The following is a 19,941-nucleotide window of genomic DNA, read 5'->3' as shown; positions in this document are numbered from 1 at the left end:
TAGTTTTCGCTCCATAACACACATTTTTTCCCTCCTAGAAAGTAAGGGGAAATGTCTGTGCGTGTTACGGAGCAAATGCTTCCCTCCTCCGTGGCTCGCTTTGAAACAGCAAAGCGGGAGAAGAGCCGCTGAGTGGGGAGGAGAGAGGGACAGAGAGCCTGCTTCTTTAAAGGAGCAAAGCGGGAGTGGAGAGGAGCCGCTTACACGAGTGTTCGGTTGGCTCCTTTAAAGCAAGATTTTCAGCTCGCTAAGCCGGGGGGATGAGCCGGGGAGGAGGGAGAGAAGCAGAGCCTGCTTGCTTTAAAGGATAAAAGCAGGAGAGGAGAGGAGCCTTCTCCCCTTATACCCCTCTTCTGCATTATTAGCAGCATCCTTCTCCACACACTCCACACGTGCTCCTTGTCCCTTGAGTGCTTTCCTTCCCTCCCCACTTAAAACGTGGTTACAAAGCACAGCTCCACATGCATCCTCAGGATGTTTGCATTGGGCTACCCCAAACTCACCATCAGATCACGTCTGTGGCCACAGCATGAACCACAAAAATCATACATCCACTGTTCCGTTTAGAATATTTTTTTCTTGTTTTCCTCCTCTAAAAACTACGTGCGTGTTATGGTCGGGTGCGTGTTATAGAGAGAAAAATACGGTAAATAAAACAATGTGAAAAATGTGAAATATAGAGTATACGGTCAAAGCAACGTAACAGAAAACTAAACTATTATCTTAAAGATTTCAAAACACATTACAAAGGTCAACTACAGAATACATATTTAACATAGTAGGGCTGGGTGAGTCTGCGCCCCGCCCCGTAGGCCAGGTGGGAAAGGCCTTGCAGGGAGTGGTATATAGATGGCATCTTACCCGAAAAAAGCTTGCTAAAATGTATAAAGGGAAAACATCAATCTGACGTAAAAAAGAGGAGGGGTCATACTATCATATGTGGTAGCCATTGGCAAATACTGGAATGATATTTATAACGAGTTTAAGAAACTATTTAAAATTACTTTAAAAAAAACAAAACGCCAAAGATTTTGCTACTTGGTATATTACCATCAGAAATTTAAAAAGTTATAAGATCATTGTTTATGTATGGTATAACAGCAGCTAGAACCCTTATAGCAAGGAGCTAGAAAAATGAAACGCTTCCAGAGATTACAGATTGGCAGATACTCATGATAACTACAATTAGCAAAACTAACAAGATCAGTTAAAAGAATATTGAAACAAAAAACAACTAGAGAATAGATAATATTTAAGAATTATGTAAAACTTTATTGCACAAATAACTCCATATGAGCAGAAATTGAGTGATATTTGTAAAGAAAAATATCAAAAGAATATATACAAAGCAGAAAGAAATGTTATTATATAATGTAAGCCTGTGTAAAAAAGAATGTTATATCAAACAGTATAATGAGAAAGATGGGAAGGACTGTGTCGATGAGTAGTTTTACTATGTAAATAACTTTTGTCTTTTTTCCTTACTATTATTTCTTGGTTTCTTATCTTTGTTAATTCTTTATTTTTTCTTTCTTTATAAATTTTCTATTATTTTGAACACATTATTTTGTTCTATTATTTTGTTTTTTCTACCTGTTAAGAGATTGTACATGCTTGTATAGACATGCAATTTTTTTAATCAATAAAGAATATTAATTTTTTAAAAGGCTGCAATCAACTTAACATATGCGATACACGTGCTTCGCTCTAAGGCCTTCTGAATCATCTTGCACTCCAAGACAAAGGGATACACTCCTGCTAAATGCACGCTCACTGATTACAGGCGCATACTTGGGAGAAACAAGAACTAGCCTTGCGCAGAAAAAGAAGCATCCCCTCTACTTCTCTTCCCTTCTCCCCTCGCCCCCACCCAAGGGCCAGGCCCATGCTTGCTCCCCTAAACCAAAACCTAACCAGGGACCCAGCTGAGGAGAGCTGCACTGAGGCACATTCGTGGGAGCCTCCCTCTGAATCTTCCCAGGAGCAGGAGGACTGTATAGATTTGGACCAGTGGTTTGCAGAGGAACATAGTTCAGAAGGCAGAAGCTGGGAAATACTGGATGGGAAACAGCTTGCAGAAGAAATGGTTGCTCTTTGCTTTAATCTGTAACTCAATGCCTTGAACATCCACTAGCATTTCTTTTTAAATGCTGATAATGCTTTTATTGTGAAGCATTATCACTGGGTAAAAGCCTCAGCGCCTAGGGCTTGCCGATCGAAAGGTCGGCGGTTCGAATCCCCGCGGCGGGGTGCGCTCCCGCTGCTCGGTCCCAGCGCCTGCCAACCTAGCAGTTCGAAAGCACCCCCGGGTGCAAGTAGATAAATAGGTACCGCTTACCAGCGGGAAGGTAAACGGCGTTCCGTGTGCTGCGCTGGCTCGCCAGATGCAGCTTTGTCACGCTGGCCACGTGACCCGGAAGTGTCTCCGGACAGCACTGGCCCCCGGCCTATAGATGTGAGATGGGCGCACAAACCCCAGAGTCTGTCAAGACTGGCCCGTTCGGGCAGGGGTACCTTTACCTTTACCTTTAATGCTTTTATTGTAGCTTTTTTATTATTATTTCTGTACCCCCTTGCTAACCAAGTATTTTTATACATATGAAAAGCAAATCTTGGATTGAGAAGATAATGGTTTGTAAAGAAAAAAAGGGGGCTTTAAAAAAATGTCTCTGTTCTGAAATTTGGGTTTAATGTAAAGTGTGTCAATATATTTGGGTTTGTTTATAAAGCAGAAGTGACTAGCTGCTCCTGGAAGCTAAAAATGAGCTCCGTATCAACAAAAGTTTGACCTATAACTATTCATGAAAAGTTGTAAGACACGTGAGATTTTCCACCCTTGAGCTTTGGAACTACAACTCCCATCATTCTTGGCCATATGGGCTGAGGCTTATGGGCGTTGTTTCCCAACATCTGAGGTATCCCATTTCCCTGAAGCCGACAGATGCTGATCCACAAGACAAGGGCAGCCCATCATTTTGGCATTGAAGGGCGGAGGTCAAAACTCAACAGATTCATCACACACCTTGAGCATTCCAGATTCACACTCTCCCCGTTTATCTAGCAACAACTTACAACTTCTTTTCTACATTCAGTATATGTGACCTTCATTACTTTACTACATATATATGTGTATACAAATTTAAATACTAACACCAGAACACCACACAGATTCCATGCATTTAAAATTGATTTCCGCCTTTATGAGTTTCTTGATGTGAAGTAAAGAGTGAACCTTGAGTGGAACACTACATACATTGATATGGCTTTTCACCTGGGTGAATTCGCTCATGAATATTAAGGTCTCCACACTGTCTGAAGCTCTTTCCACACTCCATACATTTAAATGGTTTCTGCCCTGTATGAGTTTGTTGATGTCTTCTAAGACTTCCACTTTGACTGAAGCTCTTTCCGCACTCCATGCATTCAAATGGTTTCTCCTCCGTGTGAATTCGTTGATGTCTTCTAAGGTCTCCACTACGACTAAAGCTCTTTCCACATTCAATGCATTTAAATGGTTTCTACCCCGAGTGAGTTTGTAGATGTGTTCTAAGGTCTCCTCTACAACTGAAGCTCTTTCCACATTCCATACATTTAAACGGTTTCTCCCCTGTGTGAGTTCGTTGATGTATTCTAAGGGCTGCATTTTGTCTGAAGCTCTTTCCACATTCATTGCATTTATATTGTTTCTCCCCCGAGTGAGTTCGTTGATGTGTTCTAAGGTCTCCACTACAACTGAAGCTCTTTCCACATTCCATACATTCAAATGGTTTCTCCCCTGTGTGGGTTCGTTGATGTCTTCTTTTTTCTTTTTTTAACAACTTATTTCAATTTTCCAACGGACTTCCCCGCATCTCCCGCACAGAGCATTCTTAACAATAAATTTATCAGCAAATTATAACCTTGTTTCCTGTGTTTCTTTTATACTTTCAATTACAATTTAATTTTAAATCCCTTATTTTCCGTTTACTCTATAAGCAAACATACTGTCCTTTTTGGCCATTTAAACATTGATTCTTTCATTAATATTATCTAATTTCGTATGTATTCCACTCTCGTTTCTGGGGCTAACATTCGAAGTCATGCGAAATCCTATAGTTCATATAACTTATAAAACTTTTGCAAATAGTCCTTAAATTTTTTCCAGTCCTCCTCCATTGCTTCTTCTCCCAAGTCTCGGATCCTGGCAGTCATCTCAGCTAGCTCCATGTAGTTCATCAATTGCGTCTGCCACTCTTCCAGTGTGGGCAAATCTTGAGTCTTCCAATACTTAGCGATAAGGATTCTTGCTGCTGTGGTAGCATACATAAAAAAGGTTCTATCCTTCTTTAACACCTTTTGGCCGACAATGCCCAGAAGGAAGGCCTCCGGTTTCTTAGGGAAGGTGAACTTAAACACCTTTTTTAACTCGTTGTAGATCATTTCCCAGAAGGCCTTCACTCTTGGACAAGTCCACCAAAGGTGAAAGAATGTCCCCTCAGCCTCCTTGCATTTCCAACATTTATTATCAGACAAATGGTATATCTTAGCAAGCTTGACTGGGGTCATGTACCACCTGTATACCATTTTCATAACGTTTTCTTTCAAGGCATTACATGCCGTAAACTTCATACCGGTGGTCCATAACCTTTCCCAGTCCTCAGACATGATATTATAACCAATGTCCTGAGCCCATTTTATCATGGCTGATTTAACTGTCTCATCCTGGGTATTCCATTTAAGCAGCAAGTTATACATTCTCGATAATACCTTGGTCTTTGGTTCTAACAGCTCTGTCTCAAGTTTCGATTTTTCCACCTGGAATCCTGTTTTTTTGTCCAACTTAAAAACCTCATTGATTTGGGCATAATGAAACCAATCTTGCACCTTACCCTTTAATTTTTCAAAGCTCTGCAACCTCCAATTATCGCCAATGTTTTCTATTATTTCCCAATATTTCGGCCAACCGGCCTCCACATTAGGTTTTTTCTGAGCCTTGGCCTCTATTGGTGATAACCACCTCGGAGTCTTACTTTCAAGTAAGTCTTTATATTTTTTCCAGACCATAAATATTGCTTTTCTGACAATATAGTTTTTGAACGTTCCATGTGTTTTTGCCTTGTCATACCACAGATACGCATGCCAACCTAGCGAGTTGTTAAAGCCCTCCAGATCTAAGACATCAGTGTTTTCTAACAGAATCCAATCTTTCATCCAGCAGAAGGCAGCAGCTTCATAGTATAACCTTAAGTCTGGCAGGGCAAACCCCCCTCTTTCTTTTGCATCAGTTAATATTTTAAACTTTATTCGGGGCTTTTTGCCTTGCCAAACAAATTTTGAAATATCCTTCTGCCACTTTCCAAAACATTCCACTCTGTCCACGATCTGCAAGGCTTGAAACAGAAACAACATTTTTGGCAAGACGTTCATTTTTATAGCCGCAATTCGGCCTAACAAGGATAATTTCAATCTTGACCAGATTTCTAGGTCTTTTTTAACTTCTGACCAACATTTCTCATAGTTGTCTTTAAATAAGTTCAAATTTTTAGAAGACAGATTGACCCCCAGGTATTTCACTTTTTTAACAATGTTTAAGTCTGTTTCCTTCTGAAACCCATCTGTTTCAGAAGATGTCAAATTTTTCCCTAGTACCTTAGTTTTTTGTTTATTCAGCTTAAATCCCGCCACCCGACCAAATTCTTGAATCAATTCTAAAACTCTTTTTGTACTAGATTCTGGCTCCTGTAGTGTTAAAACCAGGTCATCTGCAAATGCTTTCAGTTTATATTGTTTCGCTCCGACCCGTATTCCTTGTACCTGCCGATCCTTCCTAATCATATTTAGCAACACCTCCAGGACCGAGATAAATAATAGAGGGGATAGGGGGCACCCCTGTCGTGTTCCTTTTTCAATATAAAACTCTTCTGTCACCACATTGTTCACTATCAACAGCCTTTTGTTCTGAATAAATTGCTTCTATTACATTCTCTTTTTTTTTTCAGATAAGTATTTATTAGTTTTCCAGAAGTAAAGAAAAAAAGAATGAAATACTAAAGCATAAGAATAAAGAACAAGAATAACAACACAGGACAGATATACCATATATACAAATAAAAAGTTTTTCACCTATCAAGTTAACATAGTCGTTTCTTCCTGGACTTCCTTCAACCCGCCCGTAAATCTTCCGCAATAAAATTCTAAGATACACATTACCTAGTATGTATTGTCATTAGACATTCTTCTACCTCTATTTACCTTAGACAATACCTCTTCCTCTTTCACAGTGCTTCTCTGAATCCCCTTAACGTTATTTGACCTTCACTAAGATGCTCCAAGTAATCCACATATTTCCCCCAGTCCTTGACAAACTTTTGGTCTCTTAGATGTCTGATCTTTCCAGTTAATCTGTCCAAATCCGCGTAGTCTAGTAACTTCGATCTCCACTCCTCTATTGTTGGCATTTCCTTTTTTTTCCACTTCTGAGCAAGGACTATCCTTGCTGCTGTTACTGCATAATACATAAATTTGTGGTCTTTTTTCTTAATTTCATTCCCTAGTATTCCTAGCAGGAAAATTTCGGGTTTTTTGGTAAACGTATATTTTAGAACCTTTTTTAATTCAATATATACTTCCTCCCAATATTCTCTCACTCTCCTGCACTCCCACCACATGTGATAAAAAACACCCTCCTTCTCTTCGCACTTCCAACATTTGCTGTCTACTTTGTACATTTTTGACAATTTCGCAGGTGTTATGTACCACCTGTAAAACATCTTCATGACGTTCTCTTTCACCGTCATACACGCACAGGGACGCGGACTTATAAAAAATATTGGGGGGGGCCGGGAAAGCTCGTGAAATGTAAATAAGCTCATGAATATGCAAATAAGCTCATGAATATGCAAATAAAGTGGCGCCGCCCCCTCGTGAGCGAATAGGGGAGAGCGTGCTGCTGCCTATTAATCAGCTCCGGAACAGCTGATATGCGGGAAACCTGGGGCTAGAGGCAGAAGCCCCCGCCCCCGGGGATTCCCCTGTCCTCGCGGGGGACGGCCGGGGCTCTCCAGCTAGGGCGCGCGGCTGGCTGGCTGGCTGGGGAGGGAGCAGGTGGGGAGGAGGCGGGGGATGGCGGCAAGGGCGCCCGAGATTATTGGGGGGGCTGAGCCCCCCCAAAAAAATTTTTGAGGGGGCTCAAGCCCCCTCAAGCCCCATGGAGTCGGCGCCTATGTACACGCAGTGAAATCCAGACCCTCTTTCCACACATTCTCCCAATCTTCAAATTGTATAGCATGGCCCACATCATTGGCCCATCGAATCATTACTGTCTTAACTTCTTCGTCTGCCAAATTCCAATCCAGCAACATCTTATACATTCTAGATATTATTTTCACCTCACTATTTATAATTTCCGTCTGGAATTTTGATTCTTTATCTGCGTACCCTCTATCTTTAGCCTCTTTTCTAAACATCTCGTTAACTTGGACATGGTGCAACCAGTCGTACACGTACCCCTTAATCTGCTCATACGGTTTTAATTTCCATTTCCCATTCTCTTTCATTAGCAGTTGTTCATATGTTGCCCAGTCTCCACTCATATTGATTTTCTTGAGGCTCATCACTTTGAGGGGTGAAAGCCAGTGTGGGATCTTAGGTTCTAGTATGTTCTTATATCTTTCCCATACTTCGATAAGTGGGCCTCTAAAAATATGATTTTCAAACCCCTTATGCATTTTCCTCTTACCACACCACAGATAGGCATGCCAGCCGAACCTGTTATTAAAACCCTCTAAATCGAGTAACTCCTTATTCTTTAGCTTGGCCCAAATCTTTTATCCAGCAGAGACATACTGCCTCATAGTAGAGTCCCAAGTCCGGTAAGGCAAAGCCTCCCCTTTCCCTTCTATCTGTCAACAGTTTATATTTTATACGGGGTTTTTTGCCCTGCCATATAAATCTTGATAGTACTCTCTGCCATTCCTTGAACACTCTACCCCCCTTAATTATGGGAATGGTCTGAAATAAAAATAATACCCTCGGTAATACATTCATTTTAATAGTATTAATCCTTCCCCAAAGAGACAGTTTCAGTCTTCCCCATGCTTCCAGGTCTTTTCTTATTTCTCTCCACACTGGCTCATAGTTATTTTTAAATAAGTCTATATTTTTAGGCGTAAGCCAAATCCCCAAATATTTTATTTTCTTAACCACCTGTATCTGTGACTGTTCTTGGATTATTTCTATTGTTCTTTGATCTATATTCTTTACCATCATCTTTGTTTTCCTCTTATTTAATTTAAAGCCTGCTATTTCTCCAAATTGGTCTATTTCCTTTAGTATTTCTTCTATTGTAGTTATTGGGTCTTCCGTCATGATGACTAAATCGTCTGCAAATGCTTTGGTCTTATAAGCGTGTTGTCCAATTGTCACTCCTTTAATTTTCCGGTTTTGTCTGATTGAATTCAGAAGTACTTCCAATACCATTATGAACAGCAACGGGGAGAGTGGACATCCCTGTCGTGTTCCCTTCTGTATCTTTATTTCTTCTGTCACAATATTGTTTATGATCAGTTTGGCCTTTTGATCTCTGTATATTGCGTTCACTCCATTAAAAAAATATCTGCCTACATCCAGGTGTTCTAAGTTCTTCATCATAAAGTCCCACGCCACGTTGTCGAACGCTTTTTCCGCGTCTACAAACATCATTATCGCCTGCTTGTCGATTCTAACCGATAGGAATTCTAGCATATTAATTATACTTCTTATATTGTCCCTCATATTCCTGCCTGGAAGAAATCCGGCCTGGTCTTTATGAATAATTTCCACCAATATGGACTTCAGTCTTCTTGCTAGAATACCTGAAAATATTTTGTAGTCCGTGTTCAACAACGAGATTGGCCTATAGTTGTTAACCTGAGTTAAATCTGTGTCCTGCTTCGGGATGAGAGTAATGAACGCCTCCTTCCAGGTCTCTGGGATTTCTCCTTTTCTTAAAGCATTATTCATAGTCTCCTTCAAAGGGTTCACAAGTACAGATTTCATCTCTTTGTAGTAACTTGCTGTGAATCCATCGGGTCCCGGAGCCTTCCCTCTTTTTAGATCTTTAATTACCTCCTATATCTCTTCTGTTTCAATTAACTTATTCAATCGTTGCTTCTTGTCAATTGGGATTTTCTGCACCATTTTCTCTTTCAGAAATCTTTCTATCTTCCTTGAGTTGTTTCTATCTTTCTTTTTATAAAGGCTTCTATAGTAATCTAGAAACTCTTTCCTAATTCCTTTTGGATCAGTAACCTCTTCTCCCTCTATTATAATTCTATTTATTGTACTTTGTTCTTTTCTCTTCTTAATCTGCCACGCCAACCACTTTCCAGATTTATTTGAGAATTCGAAGCTCTTTTGTCTTAACTTTTTAATATTCCACTCTATCTCTCTATTTATTATCGCAGCAAATTGGGCTTGGAGAATTTTTATGTTTTCTTTTATTTTCTGAGAGTTGGGTTTTCGAATTAATTTTTGTTCACTGTCCATAATCTGCCTTAAGATTTCCTCTTTCCCTTTCTCTCTGTTCCTATTTTTAATCGAATTCTGTTGGACAAAGTATCCTCTTATCACAGCTTTGCTGGCGTCCCAGACTACGTTAATGTTTGTACCTTTATCTCGATTATCCATGAAATATTCTGATAGCTTTTTATGCGCATTTTCTACAATTCTTTGATCATTTAAAAGATAATCCTTTAGTCTCCATCTAAAAGTTCTTCTGTCATAGCTCTCCAGTTCCCATTCTATCGGACTATGATCAGAGATTACTCTCGGTTTTATTTCAACTTGTTTTACCCTAGGACAAAGTTCATTTGATATCCAGACCTGGTCGATCCGTGACATCGAGTGATGTGGCTCGGAATGGAATGTATATTGCTTGTCCAATGGATGTCTGCTTCTATTACATTCTCAAACCCCCGTCCCACTCCCATCCCTTCCAAGTTTTTCTTCATAAACTTCCAAGAAATATTATCAAAGGCCTTCTCAGCATCAATAAATATCAGCACTGCTTTGGTGTTAATATTTGTTTGCAACAGTTCCAGAATATCAATAATGTTCCTGGTATTGTCAAACAAATGCCTGCCTGGGAGAAAGCCTGCTTGGTCCTTATGAATTACTTCATTTAATACTTTTTAAAATCTATTTGCCAAAATGTCTGCAAATATTTTGTAATCCACGTTTAGGAGTGAGATGGGACGGTAGTTCTTAAGTTGAGTCTTTTCAGTTTCCACTTTGGGTATCAGTGTGATGAATGCTTCTTTCCACGTTTCTGGTGCCCTCCCTCCCCCCATAATCTGGTTACAAACCTCCATTAATGGTTGTATCAAGTAGTCTTTTAACATCCTATAATACTTGGAGGTAAGTCCATCAGGTCCTGGAGATTTGCCTAGCTGCATGTTCTGAATGGCATCCTCAATTTCCTGTTGTGTTATTTTGCAATTCAAGGTTGATCTCTTCTCTTGAGATAGTTCTGGTAGGCCATTGTCTTTCAAAAATTGTTCTATCTCAATCGCTTCCTCAGACCCTTGGGTATACAATTTTTTAAAGTATTTCTGGAAGCACTTTCTAATTTCTCCCGGTTTCTGAATGTTTTTCCCTTCAACTTCTAGGTTGGTAACATAATTTAATTTTTGTCTCTTTTTCAACTGCCAAGCTAGCAGTTTCCCACATTTGTTCGCAGATTCAAAAGATCTTTGATTCATTTGTTTAATTTTCCATTCCACTTCTTGGTTTATCAATTTCGTATATTGTGACTGGTGGAATTTAATTTCTCTTAAAGTCTCTTTTGATTTTGGATTCAATCTTAATTTTTTCTCTCCATCTCTTATCTTCTCTAGTATCTTATCCTTTTTTCCATTCCAAAGTTTTTTCTTGATCGTGTTCTGTTGTATCAGAAACCCTCTCATAACCGCTTTACTTGCGTCCCAGATTATTCTTTTTTCCACTGAGGTATTCAAATTAATTTCAAAATAGTCCTTTAAAGCTTTTTGGGCCTTCTTTACAATCTCTTGATCTCTTAACAGATTGTCATTCATTTTCCATCTGAAGGAATCAGCTGGAGTGAGTCTCACTTCCATTTTCAAAGCATTATGGTCGGAGCAGGTCTTTGGGCAGATTTCCACTCTTATAGTCTTAGGTGCCAGCCCTCTAGTTGTCCAAATTTGGTCGATTCTTGTCCATGACAGGTGGGCCTCAGAGAAAAAAGTTCCTTCTTTACCTAAGGGGTTTCTCGTCCTCCATATATCAATCAAGTCCATATTGTCAGTTAGTTCAAAAAAAGTTTTTGGTAGTCTGCCATCCTTAGTTAAGTTCTGGTTCTGTGACTTATCCATATAAGTAGAGACCACCCCATTCATGTCTCCCATCATAATGATGTTGGAATAATCCAGATAGTCCAGTAACGTCTCATGTAGCTTCTTGTAAAATTCTGATTTCCCCTCATTTGGTGCGTAGATTCCTAATATCAAAACTTTTTCTCCTTGAGTTTGTATTTCAATTGCCAGGATTCTTCCTTGTTCATCTTTAAACAAAAATTTCGGTGATAGGTTCTCCTTTGCGTAGATCACCACGCCTCTCTTTTTGACTCTGTCTGATGAGATAAATTCTTGGCCTAATCTTTTGTTAATTAACACTTTCCTATGGAGCCTAGTCACATGGGTTTCTTGCAAACAAATTATATCCAAATGTTCTTTTTTCAAAATATGAAAAATCCTTTTGCGTTTTTCCGGGGAATTTGCGCCATTAATGTTCCAACTATACAGCTGCAGAGACATCCTGTATCAATCTGTTGTTGCTCTTTATGGGGTGTCTTCTTTTTTGTCCAAGTCCGAGGGTGTTGGTTCTTTTCCAGATTGTGGTGGAGGCCAAGGAACTGCTGTTCCCTTCTGCAGGTCCTCTCCGTGGTCGTGTAGGAACTTCTGGCTGTCCTCTTTCGTTTTAATTTTAACCTTTCCTTTGTAGTTAAATGATAAACCTTGTGGAAACTCCCACCTGTAAGGTATCCCGTTGCTTCTCAAAAGTCTAGCTAGATCAGTGTAGTTAGCTCTGAGATCCAATAATTGTTTGGGAATATCCTTGTAAATTTCCGCTCTTCTGTCCTGGATCTCAAGTGATTTATTAAAGTGAAGGTCAAGTATTTTGTCTCTCTCCTGTTTGGTCCTTAGGATAATCAAACAGTCTCTGGGCCTGTCTTTCCTGGTGACTCTTCCCAATCTAAACGCAGTTGTTATTTTAAAATCTTTGTCTTCCTTTATACCCCAGAATTTAGAAAATTCTGTTGTCAAATAGCCGGTCAGGTCCTCTTTCTCAAGCTCTGGGATGGAGCGCAATCTTAAATTGTTTTCTCGATTTCTCAATTCCACCATAGACAGGTAGGGCTGCTGGTCACTAATGTGCTTGTGTAGTGGGTTCGTTGATGTCTTCTAAGGCCTGCATTTTGTCTGAAGCTCTTTCCACATTCAATACATTTAAAGGGTTTCTCCCCCGTGTGAGTTCGTTGATGTGTTCTAAGGGCTCCACTAGAACCCAAGTTCTTTCCACATTCAATACATTTAAAGGGTTTCTCCCCTGTGTGAGTTCGCTGATGTATTCTAAGGTCTCCTTTTTGACTGAAGCTCTTCCCACATTCAATGCATTCAAATGGTTTCTCCCCTGTGTGAGTTCGTTGATGTCTTCTAAGGGCTCCACTAGAACCCAAGCTCTTTCCACATTCAATGCATTCAAATGCTTTCTCCCCTGTATGAGTTCGCTGATGTGTTCTGAGGGCTCCACTATCACTGAAGCTCTTTCCACATTCAATACATTTATATGGTTTGACCCCTGTGTGAGTTTGTTGATGTCTTCTAAGGACTCCACCACGACTGAAGCTCTTTCCACATTCAGTGCATTGAAATGGTTTCTCCCCCGTGTGAGTTTGTTGATGTTTTCTAAGGTTTCCACTTTCACTGAAGCTCTTTCCACATTCAATACATTGAAACGGTTTCTCCACCGTGTGAGTACGTTGATGTCTTCTAAGGGCTCCACTATGACTGAAGCTCTTTCCACATTCAATACATTTAAATAGTTTCTCCCCCATGTGAATTTGTTGATGTCTTCTAAGGTCTCCACTACGACTGAAGCTCTTTCCACATTCAATGCATTTAAATGGTTTCTCCCCAGTGTGAGTTTCTTGATGTTTTCTGAGGGCTCCATTTTCTCTGAAGCTCTTTCCACATTCAATACATTTATATGGTTTCACCCCTGCGTGAGTTCGTTGATGTCTTCTAAGGTTTCCACTTTCACTGAATCTCTTTCCACACTCCATACATTTAAATGGTTTCTCCCCCGTGTGAGTTAGTTGATGTCTTCTAAGTGATTGACTACAACTGTAGCTCTTTCCACACTCCATGTATTCAAATGGATTCTCTCCTGTGTGAGTTTGTTGGTGTATCCTCAGTCTTCCAATGTGACTAAATCACATTCCACATTCCTTGCATTTAAACTGTTTCTTTGTTCTTCCCAATGAATTCACAGATGGCTCTGTAGAATTCTGACCATCGTCTTCCTCACCTGTTTGGGAGTGGGGGGAGAGAGAGAAAATCCTGTTAGACTTTTAGGAAAGACAATAAATGAACCATCTTCCTCCGTCCATCCTGACCAGGTTTACAGGTTCAATTTCTTGAGGAGCGCAGAAGCCAAGGCAAGTTGTAGCTTCCTGTGAGGAAGGAAGAAGTCAAGGGAGTCTCAGAGCGCCTGCAGGGATTCTGCCCAAGACATTCTGCTGCCCCTGTAGAAGCCCCTATTGGGCACCCGCTTACCAAGAGCCTCCACCCATTTTCAAACACCTTTGGGAATTCCTTCCGCCTGCCTGTCCCTTCTCCCTTCCCAAGGCTGGCATGGTATGGGCAGTAGTGGCCTTGTGGCAGTTGCCCAAAGGGCCACAATAAATGTAATAATGTGTATCTCTGTAAATCCTCGAGTGTGCTTCTAATACAGAAGTTATGGTAGACTGTGCTTTATGAAACTGCTTATTTTGCAAGTTGCCGCCCCCCAATTGGGGCAGAAATACAGCTAATATGAGAACCACAAAGATACAGCTGAAAGCTGGAACATGAGTCGCCACATGGTGCATGTAACACAAGTTCCCAACATGCACACAAACACAACGTAACAGAATGCTGTGGGAATCAAAACTAAATCAGCAGAAATTGCCAGTGCTTATCGCACATGTGTATTATAAATAAAATGAGGTAATGATGAATATGAGGAACGTGAAACTCTAAAGGGACTTTTTTAAGGAGGCGGGGGACGCAAAAAAAATTTAATTCTTTTGGCATCAATAAATATTAAAACAAGGAACTGCTGAGCAAAAACAGAAACAGGAGCATGTGCAGAAGTTCTTGCGGAAAGGGGGCGGAGCCGTAGCCGTCAAAGGTCTCATAATCGACCCAAAACAACACAGAGGTCTACCTGTCAATTGTGGTCCAGCGCTTGGACATCTCTGATGTAAATGATTGGTTGAAATCGAAATGCTTTGTTTGAAATTATATAAATACCACTGCCTGAACCACTGGGCAGGGTTGCAGTTTTGTGGAACGATCCAACTGTAACCTATTGCTTTGCAATAAACAATGGTGGACTCCTCTCTCTTTCGGAGTTTTATTGGTGTGAACTCAGGAGATAAGACTAGATCCCATGGAACATGAGACTTACCGTATTTTTCTGTCTATAAGACGACCCCTATTTTGGGGGCTTCAAAATTTTGAAAATAGGGGGATTGAGCTTTTGGGTAGGATTATTTGGGGGGAATGCTGAAAATCACTAACCCACCAGAACGCAGCTCACAACCACTCGCGTTGCAGCTGCCTGATCGCTGCCATTAGCCCTCCTTCTTGCTGCTGCGGCAGCCAATAGACAGCTTCCCTTGTCGCAGCAAGCAGGAGCGTGATTGGCGGCTGCCGGTGGCGATCGCGGAGCTGATAGGTGGTTTCTGCATGGGAAAGGCGCAGGAAAGGCGAAAGTCGAAAAATACCTTGATTGGCAGCTCCGCTTTGCAGGTGGCCTTCCCCCCTTCCCCCTTCATTTACAGAGTCTGCATGGGTAGAGGCGGCTACGGAATAGCAGGCGGGCGGTACAACGTTACGCAAGAGGAGCAGTGCATAAATTTGTAGCCTCCAAGATGTTTCACGGGAAAGGTGCAGGAAAGGCATAGAGGGGAGAAATATATTTGATCAGCAGCTTTGTTTTGCAGGTGGCCTTCCCCATTAGTTTGCAGAGCAGCACAAAGACGCTGCACGGCAAAAACGAACAGCCTACAGCCTCCCTCCCAGCTGTAGGGCGGGCAGAGTGGGGGGAGGCAAGCAGACTATGGAGGCCCTAGGGCTCGCCACTGCGAGGAGCTGTGACTGCAAGAGCAAGTACTGCATTTATTTATATATTTAATTGCTATATCCCATGTATAAGACGACCCATGCTTTTTAACTTTAAAAACTGGGTAAAAAAACCTCGTCTTATACACCGAGAAAGACAGTAATTTGCAAAGGACTGCTCTGAATACATGGTTGGATTGCTCTGAATACATGGAGAAGAAGGAAGCCCCCTACTTGAGCCAGTGTGGTGTAGTGGTTAAGAGCGGTAGTCACGTAATCTGGGTAACCGGGTTCGCGTCTCCGCTCCTCCACTTGCAGCTGCTGGGTGACCTTGGGCCAGTCACACTTCTTTGAAGTCTCTCAGCCCCACTCACCTCACAGTGTTTGTTGTGGGGGAGGAAGGGAAAGGAGAATGTTAGCCGCTTTGAGACTCCTGAAGGGGAGTGAAAGGCGGGATATCAAATCCAAACTCTTCTTCTTCTTCTTCTACTTGCATCTGGACCCCCTGGGAGAGGCGGTGGATCCACCCACTGCTGCCTCCTCTGTCCTCCTGCCCTGCAAACACCCTCTGCTCAGGAGAGAGGGGCAGAAAGAGCCTTCAAACCCATCTGTTTCCTCCTCCTCCGCTGCCTTTTCTTGCAGCAGCCCAGTGAGAGGGGAAGGAGCCGCAGCACCTGGTTCACTTCAGATACACACAAGGTTTACTCATGTTGTGAAAGAACAAGACCTCTGCCTTCCATGCGGTGGGAGTGGGGTGGCTTAAAAGTGGGGGAGAGACCTCCCCCTCCTGTCCTTTTGGGAAACAGGAGCCTTTGCCATTAGTAAACAACTTAGATGGCAAGTTCACAAGAGAAGCACTTTGGAGCACTGCTTGCTTGCTCATGCTATGTGTGTTTGCACCTCGAGGACAACATACAAATTTACACCACGTGATTTCTTAAAGAGGGCATTTCTTTAAAATTGAAGGCCATTTCTACAAAAGACTTCAATGTTTGGTTGTTTTGGGTGTTTTTTATTTTGTTGGAAGCCGCCCAGACTGGCTGGGGAAACCCAGACAATGGGCAGGGTATTATTTTTATTATTTATTTATTTATTTATTTATTTATTTTATCATCATCATCATCATTATTAATAATAATATTATGAGCCTGGCCATCAATACCCAACCCTCTTCCCTCCTTCCATGCAATTCCCTTCGCACCACATCCGTGCAGGAAGAAGCCTCTCTCTCTTTCCACAGCGTAACCCCCCTACTCCACCTTCAAAGCCCCCATTAAAAAGAAGAACTCCCTTTCCTCCTTCCTCTTCCCCCATCCAGAACTTGTGCAGGAAACCCTGAAAATGGGCGGGGTATAAATATCAGATTATTATTACTATTATTACTACTATGGCGAGGCTGGTCTGCAATACCCAACCCTCTGCCCTTTCCCGCCTCCTTCCCTGCAACTCCCTTTGTACCAGATCCGGGCAGGAGGAAGCTTCTCTCTTTCCACAGTGGAAACCCCTCCCTCCCTCCACCTTCAAGGCCCCATTAAGAGAAATAGCTCCCTTTCCTCCCTTCTCTTCTTCTCCCCGTCCCGGGGCTTCCCATCCTGGACACCCACCCCCTTGCCAAGCCCCTTCCCTTCTTCCCCGCCGCTGGCTTTGCACTCACCCGAAATCTTGAGGGCGGCGGTAAATGCAGCGACCCTGGGCAGCGGGGGCGGGAATGGGAGCCCCCGCCTGGGAGGCAGGATATCTCCGGGGGCGGGATAATTGCAGGACCCAGCCAATGGGGAGAGGAGGGAGGGAACCTGGGCTTCGAGTATAGGGAACAGATACTCGTTGCCTTAAGGGTTAAAGGCAGAGAGTGCACTCTACTAGAGGGGAGGGTGCTACTGCTCGATACTGATTTGGGAAAGGGGGCGCGGCTTAATTAGAACAGCTGACCCGCCCCCTCTTCCGTCGTGCCCTGTCCTTGTCCTGCAAGGAATCCCGTGAGTGCAAAGCGCCTCGGGGTGCAGCAAGCTTGGGGGCGCATGCAATGCAATACCCATAATTGGGGTTTGGGATGGAGAGAGAGCAGGCAGGGAAGCGGTGGGTCAAGTGTGGGGGTATTGCAGCTCCTTCATTCTGGTTGCAAATAAGAGACATGGCCTCTCCCTGAAGGTTTTCTCTCTCCCTCTCTCTCTCTCTCTCTCACACACACACACAAAGACGTTCTCTGCCTGCACACAGAAGCGACGGGTGGGGGGGGGGGTTTGCTGCTGATTCAGCCTCTTTGTAAAGAAGAGACGTGGCCTCTCCCTGAAGGTGCGCTCTTTCTCACTCTCTCTCACACACACAGATCCCACGAAGAGCCCTATAGTTTGATCAAGCCCATCTAGCCCCGCACCCTGTTAGAATCATAGAATCGTTGAGATGGAAGGGGACCCTGAGAGTCATCTAGTCCAACCCCCTGCAATGCAGGAATCTCAGCACTGTCTCCTCACGGTGGCCAAGCCTGCAAGGAGGATGGGAGCCCAAGAGCATCTCTCCCCTTCCGCGGCTTCCGGGAACTGCTATTCAATTAAGCATAAGAATAATATTGTAACAACAACATTATAACCGCTCATCTGGCTGTGTTTCCCCAGCCACTAGGGCAGCTCCCAACAGAATATTTTTTTAAAAACCAATGAAGAATCAAACAGTAAAACTTCTCCATACAGGGCTGCCTTCAGATGTCTTATAAAGAAGCAGGATCAGGAAGTTCTTAATGTCTAATAATAATAATAATAATAATAATAATAATAATAATAAATTTTATTTATACCCCGCCCTCCCTGGCCAGAGCCGGGCTCAGGGTGGCTAACACCAGTAAAATTACAGTAAAAACATAATAGGGGGAGAAAAAAACCAATTTAAAATACAGATTAAAATGCAATTTAAAAAGCAGCCTCATTTTAAAAGTAGTCCATAAATCAAAACCATAAGGGGAGGGAAACATAAGGGTCAGACTGAGTCAAAGCAAAGGCCAGGTGGAACAGCTCTGTCTTGCAGGCCCTGCGGAAAGATGTCAAGTCCCGCAGGGCCCTAGTCTCTTTTGGCAGAGCGTCCCACCAAGTTGGGGCCAGTACTGAAAAGGTCCTGGCCCTAGTTGAGACCAATCTAACCACCTTGAGACCCAGGACCTCCAAAATGTTGTCATTTGCGGAACTTAAGGTCCTCCGCAGGGCATACCAGGAGAGGCGGTCCCATAGGTAAGTGGGTCCTAGGCCGCATAGGGCTTTAAAGGTCAAAACCAGCACCTTAAACCTGATCCTGTACTCCACTGGGAGCCAGTGCAGTTGGTAAAGCACTGGAGTCTTGCCGCGGCATTCTGCACCCGCTAGAGTTTCTGAGTCAGCCTCAAGGGCAGCCCCACATAGAGTGAGTTACAATAATCAAGCCTGGAGGTGACCGTTGCATGGATCACTGTGGCCAGATCAGGGCGAGAAAGGTAAGGGACCAACTGCTTTAATACGGTGCAGATGGAAAAACGCCACCTTTGCTGTGGCTGCAACCTGTGCCTCTATGGAAAGGGAGGCATCAAAGGTTACACCCAAGCTCTTGACAGAAGGCGCTGGCACTAATTGAGCCCCCGCAAGAGATGGGAGTTGGGCCCCCAATCCCATGTTGTCCCGACCCAGCCAGAAGACCTCTGTCTTCGAAGGATTTAACTTCAACCGGCTCCCACGCAGCCATCCAGCCACAGCTTCCAAGCATCTGGTCAGTGTGTCCGATGCCAAGTCAGGGCGGCCGTCCATCAACAGATAAAGCTGGGTGTCATCAGCATATTGATGACAATCCAGCCCAAAGCTCCGGACAATCTGGGCAAGGGGGCACATAAAAGATATTAAAAAGCATCAGGGAAAGGATTCCACCCTGTGGGACTCCACACACCAAGGAGTACCGCAGTGACAACTCCCTCCCTAGCACCACCCTCTGTCCCTGACCTGAGATAAAGGAGAGCAGCCATTGTCGGACTGTGCTCTGAATCCCTACGTCGGCAAGGCGGTGGTCCAAAGGTTTGTGAAGGCTGCTGACAGATGTAAGAGAATCAGCAGTCCAGACCCGCCTCAATCCAGCTGTCTATGGAGATAATCTGTTAGGACAACCAAAGCCGTCTCGGTCCTGTAACCAGGGTGAAAGACGGACTGAAATGGGCCCAGAGCCTATGTTTCATCCAGAAACCTACCAAGCTGTTCGGCAACTGCTCTCTCAATTACCTTACACAGGTATGGAAGATTCGATACCGGGCGGTAATTGGATAGATCTGAAGGATCTAGAGATGTTTTCTTTAAGAATAGATGCACCACTGCTTCCTTCAACTCCCCTGGGAAAGTCCACGTACCAAGGGACTGATTAATGATCTCATCCAGGGGGACCCGCACCTCATCTAGACATGCTCTAATCAGCCAGGACGGGCGCGGGTCAAGGGGGCAAGTGGTACCACTGTATACCACTTTAAACATTCATGGCTTCCCCCAAAGAATTCTGGGAGCTGTAGTTTGTTAAGGTTGCTTGGAGCTGTTAGGTGTGGTTGCCATATTTTGAAGAGCAAAAAAGAGTCATAGAATCA

General features: G+C 43.0%; 3 protein-coding genes and 1 long non-coding RNA gene across 7 annotated transcripts in view; 2 read left to right on the top strand and 2 right to left on the bottom strand.

Annotated features, from left to right (window-relative positions):
* Positions 1 to 2,163, top strand: part of LOC309525433 — an 85,899-nt gene extending 83,736 nt beyond the window's left edge. Inside the window, exon 3 of the long non-coding RNA XR_014216276.1 lies at positions 1,831 to 2,163. This is a non-coding gene — a long non-coding RNA (uncharacterized lncRNA). The remainder of the gene's footprint in view (positions 1 to 1,830) is intronic.
* Positions 1 to 19,941, bottom strand: part of LOC309524682 (uncharacterized protein) — a 139,826-nt gene that overhangs the window by 46,650 nt on the left and 73,235 nt on the right. Inside the window, exon 1 of one of the 2 annotated variants that reach the window (XM_082209578.1) lies at positions 17,061 to 17,237. The exons of the other annotated variant lie outside the window; for it this stretch is intronic. The gene's annotated coding sequence lies outside the window, so the exon portion shown is untranslated. Of the gene's footprint in view, positions 1 to 17,060; positions 17,238 to 19,941 lie in introns of those variants that run through there. 2 annotated transcript variants of the gene reach the window in all.
* The window catches only part of NRM (nurim), a 143,494-nt gene that overhangs the window by 56,275 nt on the left and 67,278 nt on the right, over positions 1 to 19,941 (top strand). The window lies entirely within an intron of this gene.
* Positions 3,175 to 19,941, bottom strand: part of LOC309525078 (uncharacterized protein) — a 57,058-nt gene continuing 40,291 nt past the window's right edge. For 2 of the 3 annotated variants that reach the window (XM_082210449.1, XM_082210448.1), the window contains exons 2-3: positions 12,445 to 13,563; positions 3,175 to 3,637 (exon numbers count right to left, since the gene is read on the bottom strand). In XM_082210449.1, the coding sequence (XP_082066575.1) occupies positions 3,519 to 3,637; positions 12,445 to 13,402 (1,077 nt within the window). In that variant the 5' untranslated portion in view covers positions 13,403 to 13,563 and the 3' untranslated portion in view covers positions 3,175 to 3,518. Of the gene's footprint in view, positions 3,638 to 12,444; positions 13,564 to 15,025; positions 15,194 to 19,941 lie in introns of those variants that run through there. The other variant, XM_082210447.1, reaches the window with a different exon arrangement.

This window comes from Podarcis vaucheri (assembly GCF_965113315.1).
Source record: "Podarcis vaucheri genome assembly, chromosome: 2".
NCBI lineage: Eukaryota > Metazoa > Chordata > Lepidosauria > Squamata > Lacertidae > Podarcis > Podarcis vaucheri.
The sequence above is the reverse complement of the archived record's forward strand: the minus strand, read 5'-3'. Positions and strand labels throughout refer to the sequence as shown.